The following is a 10331-nucleotide window of genomic DNA, read 5'->3' on the forward strand; positions in this document are numbered from 1 at the left end:
GTATATTATACTTCCCTTATATATGCACACAATGGAAAAATCTATGCTGTGAAGTAACAAAGGATATTTGATCAATTTAAAAGCGAAGTTTTGAAAATATTGTCTCCAGTATCACCAAGGCCTGTTTCCTGTAATAAATCCCAAAAAGCATTTTGCTGGGCTTGCCTCCTCACTCTTCAGTATGAAATTAGCAAGTCAGCAATTACCTCCAAAGGAATTAGAAATACTCTGCCTGCCTGTCACCCCTTCATTATTTCTTGATTTTTTGTGATGTTTTTCAGAGCTCTAAACATGATACAAAGTTATCTTAAAAATATTTATTGGGGTGAGGATTGCTCAGGATAAAAATGTTGGCAGCAAGAGAAAAACATGTATTTTCTTTCTGTCGATCACAAATGAGCTTCTGATACTTTTTGCCAAAATTACTATAAAGAGATGGAAATGATTGTGGATAGACAAGAGACCAGTTAGTGGATGGGGAGGGAAGTTCACAGGTTTCCACATAACCAAGATTTTTTTTTCCTTGATTAGGGGATGTATCACCAATCAGTTTAACCCTATTGCTCTTATAAAAAATTCTTATGTATTTTACCCGCTTCACACAACTTTTTACTCTCCAGAGTCTCACCGTGTTAGTCCAGGATACCCTAGTCAGCCATATTACTGATGTGCCTTTCTTTTATCAAAAAATAATACATACAATCTCTTAAGATCAGTTTTATTCTCCATGTACCAACTAGCTTCCTGGGATTACTGGTAGAAGCCATTGTTTTTATCACTTTTACAGCTTGTTGTAATATGCTCATTCCCTTGTTTTCACTCAGACTTGGCTGTATTTCCTTATTTTTAAATTTCTCTCTATAGTAAGCACTTCTCTCTCTCTCTTACCTTTTGTTTTCCCTTTTTGGAATATCTTTGCTTTTACTCCTATATTACATGGCTTAACATATTGTCTACAAACTTTATCTTGCATCATTCTTAAATCATCACAGCTACAAAACCAATAGAACCATATTTTGTTGAATTTTATTTAACAGTAGAACTACATACTTGTGATCTTCAGTGCTCTTTTATCATGTATTATAGATCTTTTTTTTTCCATATTGTGCTTATAACTTTTAAGGTATTACACTTAATAAAATCTAGGCCTTAAGTCGCCCTACAGGCATTTGAGTCATTCTGGTTTGCAGTTGGTGTTTCTTGCCAGTGGTTTGTTCTTGGGAAAAGGAGCAGTAGAATAAAATATGCTTGTACATAGGCCATTCAAGTTCAGTCTGTTTTTACTACAGATCCTGTTTGTTCTTGAGAAAAGGAGCAGTAGAATAAAATATGCTTGTGCATAGGCCATTCAAGTTCAGTCTGGTTTACTACAGATCAGCATTTTATAGAGAAGCTTATCTATTACATTATGTTATTTTTATGTGAACTTTTTGGTTATGTTTATGAAATATTTCCCAGTCAAGGCCCAAAGAGTTCAGCAGTTAGTTTTTTATGTGTATGTAAATAACAGAAAATAATAGTTTTGCATTCTGTGCTTGAATATTTTGTGAAACGTAAATTTCACTAATATCCCTATTTGGCTTTTGTTCTCTCCACCAATTCTATGTTTTCTATATTTACTCTATGAAGACATTATTATATTTTTTTCTTCTGAAAGCTTTTATATGCCAAACTTACTTTGATATACTACCAGATAAATAACTTTTAATAGTAATATTCTTCTGGTTAAAAAGCCTGAGAGTAAACATCTCGAGGAAGGCAGCCTAGAGTTGACCAACCCTACTTACAGTGGTTGTGTTCTGAGGAACAAGAGTGCTACTGTAGAAATTCAGTCTGCCTTGGATAAAATAATCTTTTGATAGCTCTGAAGTTCTAGAAAGAGCTCCTCTTTTTTGACCAAGAACAGGACAGCACTCAATACTTGTGCAGCATGTTTTCACATTGAGGGTTTTGGTATTCGCCTGTTTTTTTTCATTAAAAACTGGTCATATTTCCTTCGTTTTTAAACACCTATAAATGCATTTGTCTCATTTTTTTTTTCTTCCCATTTTTGAATCTTTGTAGCAGGATCTTTTTTGCCTCAGTGTTTAAGAGTTTGAGGATGGTGTATGCTGTGTAGATGTGGCACACAGGGACATGGCTTAATGGTGGATTTGGCAGTGTTAGGTTAATGATTTGATGCAATCATCTTAGGGGTATTTTCCAACCTAAATAATTGTATGAGTCTGTGCAGTTTAATACTTTGACTCTTAAAAGAAGAATATGCATGAATTGATACTGTCTTTGTTTATCCTGAGAGAATTGCTGCAGTGGAATCTCATGATACTTAAAAAATAGCTGCAAGAGAGCACATAGCTAAATAATCTACAAGGCTGAAAAAATGGGTGGTAGCTACTACCACCTGCTATGAACATTTTGTCTAGCTTCCTATTGTCTAGAGTTCTATTTTATATGTACTAGATACTGTGTTTGGACTGATTTTATATATTTGAAGTTATTTTTACATTTTTTAAGGATTCAAAATAAAAGCATAGCAGATTTAAGAGGAGAATAGTTAGTTCTGTTTCCTGCTTGTGCCTGATTTTCTTCCTGAGTGTGGTTGAGTGGTTTGAGTAGTGATCTACTGAAACTTCGATTAAAAGTTGTTATGCTAAAATTCCTCCAGTAGTTTGGCAAGGCTTTGTTTTAGAATTTCTTTGCCACACAGAAACAGTGAAATTTCAGGTTACTGTAGCATAAAGATTTGTGCAAAAAGCCTCAAGTTTAGAAACCTACGTAAAATGCCAAAATTCCATTCTTAGCAACTTGTCTGTAGATGTGTGGTATTCTCATCTTTTCTCAACATTTTTATTTAATAATAACTTGCACTGCTGCTGAGTTGTGTAGTGATAACATACAAGAGTTGTCCAAATGGGAATTTACAGATATGTGTTATATGGACATGAATTTGCATTCAGTGACTGTGTGTATAGTTGCTAATATAAACTGTGTCCTGTCACAGAAGTTCTATGAGAGCATACAAGGAGTCTTTCTGAATAAGGAGGCAACGTAGTCTCACTGGCTAACCTCATAAGAACTTGCTAGGTTGCTGTTTTGCTGTACTCAAATCAACAAGGCTTTAACAGACCTGTTTAATGCTCCATGTATCCCTGGGATTAGGGGAATGACATGGAGAAGTCAATACCATACAAAGTATTTGAAATAATTGAGAGCTTTAGGTTACCAGCGTGGCATTCCAAAGTGTATCTCAGTGATTATTCCTACAAACCCCTTAGGGAGGAGGGATATGGGGGGAGGGCAGTCCTAGGGTAGAAAAAGTTTGTTGTAGGTATGCTTGGGGAATTCATCATCTTGAGAAAAGTTTCTTGAAAATAGTTTTGCTCATTTTAGTAGTGTTTCCACCACCTTCTCTTACAAAATTGCTGTGCATCTGTGTCCTTTCAAACTCAGCTACTAAAAAATCCTCACTGAACTCCCTATTGTCCTACCTCATTTTGTGGGAAATTTTGGCTCTTTGGGTGGTGGTATGTGCCCTTACTAAGGTTTTTGTCTAAACAGTTCAGAATAAGAACTGTATTGTAAAAATAGACCTGTTGACAATGTTATTTATGAATTCACATAAATATATGTATACCATGAATTCTTAATTTTCTCTTTTGTTTGGCATTTCAGATAATAAAGATAAAAAAGAGACTGATGTGGCACTCAGTGCCATGGTCTGGAAACCACAGTGGTAGTGGATTAAGGGTTGGACTTGATGATCTCAGAGGTCCTTTCCAACCTGGCTGATTCTGTGGTTCTGTGATGACAGTAGGGCATTGGGCTTTGAACTCCTGAATATATTCAGTGTGGAGACACAGAACAATAACTCCACCAGGCCACAGTTGTAAAGCAGCATTCTACTACTGCCTAGGATTTTTGAATGGAAGGATTTCTGGGATTACAGATAACAAGCAGTATAACTTTTGTTTCTAGAGTTATTCCACAGGAGTATAAGAGTAGGCTGGAGGTTGCCTTGCACTACTGGAAAAAGCTGATTTTGGAGCCTGAAGAACTGTGTACTTTCCTTATTTCTTTGTGACTTTTGGCAGATATTTCCAATATTGGCATATTGGCTTCCTTGTTTCCAGAATTTTAGAAAATTGGTCTGCTTCATGGGAATATGAGGCAAAAAACAATTTGAACATGTGAGGTACTCAGTTAATACATTTTCTGTAATTTAAAAATATAAATCTATGGAAACCATAAGGTGTTACATTTTACTTGAAAGCATGTAATACAATCAATGTATCTGGTTTGTAATTAATTCTGTGACAGTATTGGTGAAGGGGGTGTGCAGACTGAAAAAAAAAAAAAGAAAAATTGGAGAGTAAAACTGCATTCTCATAGTTGTTTCCCCTAGGAAAAATGAACAGTTTAAGATACTGTATGAAAATTGCAGTCTTTTGGTTATTCTATATAGAACATCTACTTGTTTTATTTTCTGTACCTGAAAGAATTGCATTTAATGGACTGAGATTTAATGCTTTTTGTATTCACAGGACTGTGTTAAAGAATAATGACTTGAGATCAAGGCAAGAATTAACTACTCACCTCACCAATCAGTGGCCTTCCCCAGGAGCTCTGGATGTCAATGCTGTTGCCTTGGACACTCTGCTCTACAGAAAGCACAATCAACAATGGGATGAGTAAGTTGAATATTTATTTTAATTCACCTTTGGAGGAACAGGAAAACTCAAAATTATACATTACCTCTAGTGTACTCTGAGGGGGACTGTATTGGAATTATCTACTACAATGCACAAGGATCAGCTGGCAGAAAAAAAATCACAAAAATTTCTGCCCTTTGGATTAATAAAAAAGAGGGAAATTATTGGTTTAGGCAAAAACAGTGGCTTAGGGAAAAAGAACAATAAACGTTAATTTTTCATCTCTTAACTGCCCAGTATTTTTTAGAAAACTTTTTAAGGAGAATTGAAGCTATCTGATTAGATCTTTAAATGTATTGCTGTTAAATATTAATTGTTTTGCAGAAAAAGTTTTCAAAGTCTGGATCAACTGTCAGCAGAAGTTAGTCTTTCTCAGTCCTCTCTGGATCCAAGTCACTCCCAGGATGGGAAACAGGATGGAATGAATTTGTTAAATGAAGGTACAGACCCAGCCCAGTGGCTTCATTTTATTTTGTTATTCATAGCACTGTGAATGTGGTAAATTTTCCATGTGAACAAAATATACATTGAACAGCATATTTTTTCATTTTTCTGTAATCTTTTTTTACTTTCCCTAAGGACTATGCTTCAAATAAGTTTGGGTTTATAAAGAGGTCCACCCAATAATTATAAGACTTCATGTTGTATTTAGAGCTAAGCTTCACATATGTTGCCTATTTTCCGTCACAGAACCAGAGACAGGTCAGCTGCAAAGAGTATCTTCTGTCATCTTTTGAGTTCTTGAAATTTCCTTTTTTAGTTTCTTAAAAAGAAAAATTAAAGGTGCACTGGTTTTGCAACTTCCACTGTCATTCTTACATCATGCATTCAACACTTATCTCTGGAGGTGCAGCCTGAGGGTGTTTCTGTTAAAATAGAGAGCATCATGATAGGACTCAGCATATAAATGGCATACAAACACACAACATCCTTTCCAAGTCTGTACGGCTGTCATAGTTCAGCTGCTCCATCTTGTGGGCAGTTGTGAAAAGCAGAAAAAATGCTAGAAGACTTCTGAAAAAATAGTATGGGTACAAAACATAAATTGCAATATGAAATCCCCTTTGTATATGATGAAGTGTTAACTTTAAATAGACTTCATAGCACAGAGCAGTTCATAACTGTAAAATTTCTTGTTTTTCAGATACCAAGGTTGTAAAATTTAGAACTTTTTAAAAATCATGAACAGTATTAAAATGTAAATTATTTCAAGTCAGCTTAGAGAAAGTGAAATAGAATAAGCATGGCTATTGTGAAGAGAGCTTTTGTGCAGTTCTAATTTCAAATGTTTCTTTATGATGTTGTTTCAGGTTATGCTTTGTTTTATCTTCTGTATATTAGTGTGTAAATTATCTTATGTAAAAAGCGTGGCAAAACCACTGATGATAACATTTTAGGTTATTATTTCAAGACTGTCTCTAAAGGCAGCATAACATCTCATATCTAAATTCCTGTGGTTCATCAGTACTTAAGCTTTAATAGAATTTTCTAAGACATGACACATGATCCTGCTGTTCAAATACCTCTGGTCTAACTCTCAGTATGGCAGGTTTAATTGAAGTATTCAAAGTAGTAAACTTTCACATTACTATTAAACCCACTCACATGACCATTTAGCTTCACACTTGTTGAAATCAAGAACTGTGCCCAGCTCCTGTGTTACATTGCTCCTGTGTATTCTGTGTCCTCAAATTGAATGTAGTCTTTAAAGGGTAGTTTTTATGGGAATAAAGATTTTTCTAAAAGCGAAGACTTTTTAAAAGAGCTAATCTAGTTCATTCTTTAGGGAACGCTGTTCAGTCACTTGAAAATAGCTCAGTAGAGGTGAGACCTAGAATCTACTGGAAATTGCTAATAAGAGCCATAAATGTTGCAAGAGAACTACCTCTCTTTTTTCTTAATGAATTGTTGGACAGAATGCTATTGGTTTTCTCTTACATCCTTCTCATGAGATAAAATCTTTTATGTCACGAACAGGAAACACAATTTTAAGAAATGCTGCTTCATAGATGTTATTTAATTTTTTTTTTTTTTGCATGGGTAGACTGTTATCAATGCATGGGAAGGAATCTCTTTACCACCTGGCCAGGGAAAGTATGGCATAAATTATGTCTTCTTGATTGTGCTTATAAATTATGTGTTGTCTGAAGCAGTAATATGTAATTTGTAATAGCGTAGGAGTCTATTCTTCCATTTTTTGTGGTCAGGTCATCTTGTGCTGTAAAAATAATTAGCTTAATTCTCATTCTTAACAGGGAAAGAAGACACTCCATCATTGCTTGGTCTTTGTGGCTCTCTGACTTCAGTAGCAAGCTACAAATCTCTCACAAGTCTGAAATCAAGTGAATATCTTGCAAGTCCCACAACAGAGATGACAAGTCCAGGCTTAACACCATCTTGAGATACACTCGAGAAGGAAGAGCTTTGTGTTGTCTGCACTTAAATTATGTTCCATAAAGTGACTTGCAATGAAGACTGCTAGTTCAAAATTTAAAAATAAGCTGCTTTATTTTTCTTTTCATAGTTACCTGTTTAATTCACAAATTCTGTCAGTTTTCATTCAGACTTCTTTTTCCCCCAGAGGAATTTTCAGATTTTCTATTTTAGTCTTGTATTATTTAAAGGTCTTGGTCAGGTACAGGACATACAATCTGATGCTTATGACTGTTTCATTTTAAAATGAAACATTTGGAAATCAATTACCTACTTAACTGCCATGACCTTTGTTTCTCCTTGCAATGGCCTGGCCCTACTCCAGCCACGGTGCTTTTCTGCAGTGCTTTTTAGTACCTATCAGCTCCTGCAGAACAGAATCCTTAATGCCAGTCTTGATAGGCAAATATATATTTTACCTAAAGAGCCAGCTTTACATCTGTGTGTGTTGCATAGGACCTCAAATAGCATAATTTAACGTCTCAACAGCTCTTCTCGGGGTGACTCAATGTTAGATTTTGCATTACTGTCACGGCACATAGGAGATGTCTGAATCACACTGAAGAATCACACTGAAACACTTACTAATTCTTGAAGTTGCATGTGAATAACAAATGTAAGCTGATAATCCAAATCAAGCATACTTAGCAATTTGTAAATGTTGAGGAAACTCACTGAATGCGTTTGAGTGACCTGAGTTACAGGTAATCAAACATTATACAAGAAATTTATTGTTTCATTGGTCTTTCTAGAAAGATGGGGACTAAGGATAGTGGGTTTAGTGCCCTGGGAAGCTTGCATTGTGTGCTTCTTGGCAAGATCTCAAGGAGAGTGAAAAAGAGGAAACAAAGACAGTGTAATAACAGCTTTCTAGTCTTAAAGATTTTTCTCATCTCTGTAGTAGTGCAATAGGTATTGTTCTTGATCAGGTAATACAGCAGAATGTATGTAAGTTGTTTTTCTCAAATTACTTGCCATTGATTTGAATTACTGAAGGGGGGGAAAAAAGGGGAGGCATTTTTTAAATGAAACTAGATTTCCAGATTACCCTATAGTTTCAAAGTTTGCAAATTAATTTTAAAATTGCAAACTATATTCTTAATTCTTTGTAAGATACAATGGATCCTTTATCTATGAATTTTGCTAATCCAAGCTATTGCTTATCAGCATGATTAGTAACTTTGTAAACAAAAATGCATGTAAGTACACTGTATTTTTAAGTGCTAGGGAAAATGCTTTTTTGTGCCAAAGAAGTTTCATAAATTGTTTACATGACTAGCTGCAATACAAGACAGATTTTTAATTATTGCTTACTCTTAGATGTTTACAGTATGTCAGTACACTCTGTACAGTTTTAGTTGATTTTCCTCTTGTTAATGGTACCTTGGCACTACTACTATAATCTGCTCATTTTAGGGTGGGCTTGAAAGAAAGAGGATTCATTCTTAACAGTACTAAAACCTACAGGAAATGTTTAATCTTTGTAAGGATGAGTCTTCACGTCTCTGGAACTCAAAGTACTGTTGGATTTAGCTGGAGGAGGTTCGAGATGCATCCCCTCACCTCTCCAGCCCACAGTGCTGGGGGTTGCTGCATCAGTAGCAGAGTAAACAGCTACTGCTGCCATTTTAAAGTGGATTTTTAAAGAAGCTCAGTAAAATCTACCAGATCTTGTCTTTCAAGCTTGCATATATCCAGCCCATTAATTTCTCTGTAATAAACTGACCATCAAATCTTTTCATACAACATCAGAATGTCCATTATTTCATGTAGGGTTTTTTTTGCTGTTAACACATGAAGCACCTGTTCTCATGGCAGTTGAGTAGCGTTATTAAATACAAGTTTGTAAACTAGGGATGGATTTTTACTACAAATACAACAAGGGAATACAGATTCCCCAAGTTAACATTCTACATCAAGGTACAGTGTTGTTCCTGTTTGCTTCTCCCACATCATCAGTATTTTGGAGAGGGCTATATTAATGATCTTCAGTCATGTTTGCTGCTGGCTCTTTTCTTGGAGCTACTGGTGTGAAATTCATGTCATTAACTCAAGTCTTTTATGTAGTCTGACACCACTGTGAGTTTCTGGGTGTTGTTTTGTGCATGGAAAATCAGTTATGTGTGTCTTTCTCAATTCTACACACTAGTCATTTAAAAAAAAAAAAAAAAGTCAACTGTGTTTTGTTGCCTGGATGTTCCATAAATGTTGCATGTAAATTAAACATTTTGTATCATCACTAATCACTAGGTTTTGTCTCTGTTTTAATCATAAGGCTAAAATAAGACCATTTGGCAAATTACATTACTGAGCTTGTAGCAAATTATTTTCTTGCAAAACAGGGACATGCCATTTGGGTTTTTTTATGTATTTCATTTAACATGGCCCAAAATTTGCTGTTACTACTTTCTCTCGGGCCTCAAGGTTGCGGTGTAAAGTACTTTGAAAACCACACTGGGGGAGCACTGTCGAGTATCTTCTATGGGCAGCACCTCTTGCCAGCACTGTATCCTGTGACTTTGTAGCTAACATCTTTACAACTGGAGCGTTTTGCATTGTGTGATGAATTTTAACCAGGGCCAAATACATGCTGGGATACCTTCTTCACAGCAGCATATTTATTGGGTAAAGCACACCCAAAAGCTGGTGTCTTCATGACACTATACTAAGACATAATACTGAGTTGTTCCTGTATTGGAGCACACCCTCATTAAAATAAGCAAAAAATAAAATTTGACCACTTTATTGAAAATTCATGGAAGTAGGAATGTAGTGAGGGTAGATAAACAAATTTTTAAAAACCAAAACACCAACATACAGAAGAAGTTCTAATTCAGTAAGTCAAGTGCCTATGGGCAGGGGAGATGAAACCACTCACCCCACGTGTGCACGGTGCTGTAGCAGATACTGTGTCTGTAGTACTGAACTAAATGTGCTTCTCCCTTCAGGTGGGGATACGGCTGAGTCCAGCTGGCTCTGTGACAGTGACAGCTTGCACCTCCCCAAAACACTCAAAGGACCATTTCTCCAGAACACCTGTACAGACAGTTGTCTTCAGCACTCAGATGTGCTTTAATTCTTAGAGTATTACCTTATATCAAAGCCACTGCAGCACCTATCAATGTATACACCATGCTCTCTGGATTTCTAATGAGCACTTTTTCCAGTTTGACCTAAAGCATTTCTTGT

General features: G+C 35.7%; 1 protein-coding gene across 1 annotated transcript in view; it reads left to right on the forward strand.

Moving 5' to 3' along the window:
* The window catches only part of RUNDC3B (RUN domain containing 3B), a 42104-nt gene extending 32723 nt beyond the window's left edge, over positions 1 to 9381 (forward strand). Inside the window, exons 9-11 of the mRNA XM_071735162.1 lie at positions 4542 to 4688; positions 5034 to 5149; positions 6965 to 9381. Of these exons, the coding sequence (XP_071591263.1) occupies positions 4542 to 4688; positions 5034 to 5149; positions 6965 to 7110 (409 nt within the window). The 3' untranslated portion in view covers positions 7111 to 9381. The remainder of the gene's footprint in view (positions 1 to 4541; positions 4689 to 5033; positions 5150 to 6964) is intronic.
* The last annotated feature ends 950 nt before the right edge of the window (positions 9382 to 10331 follow it).

Source organism: Heliangelus exortis, chromosome 2 (genome assembly GCF_036169615.1).
Source record: "Heliangelus exortis chromosome 2, bHelExo1.hap1, whole genome shotgun sequence".
Classification (NCBI taxonomy): domain Eukaryota; kingdom Metazoa; phylum Chordata; class Aves; order Apodiformes; family Trochilidae; genus Heliangelus; species Heliangelus exortis.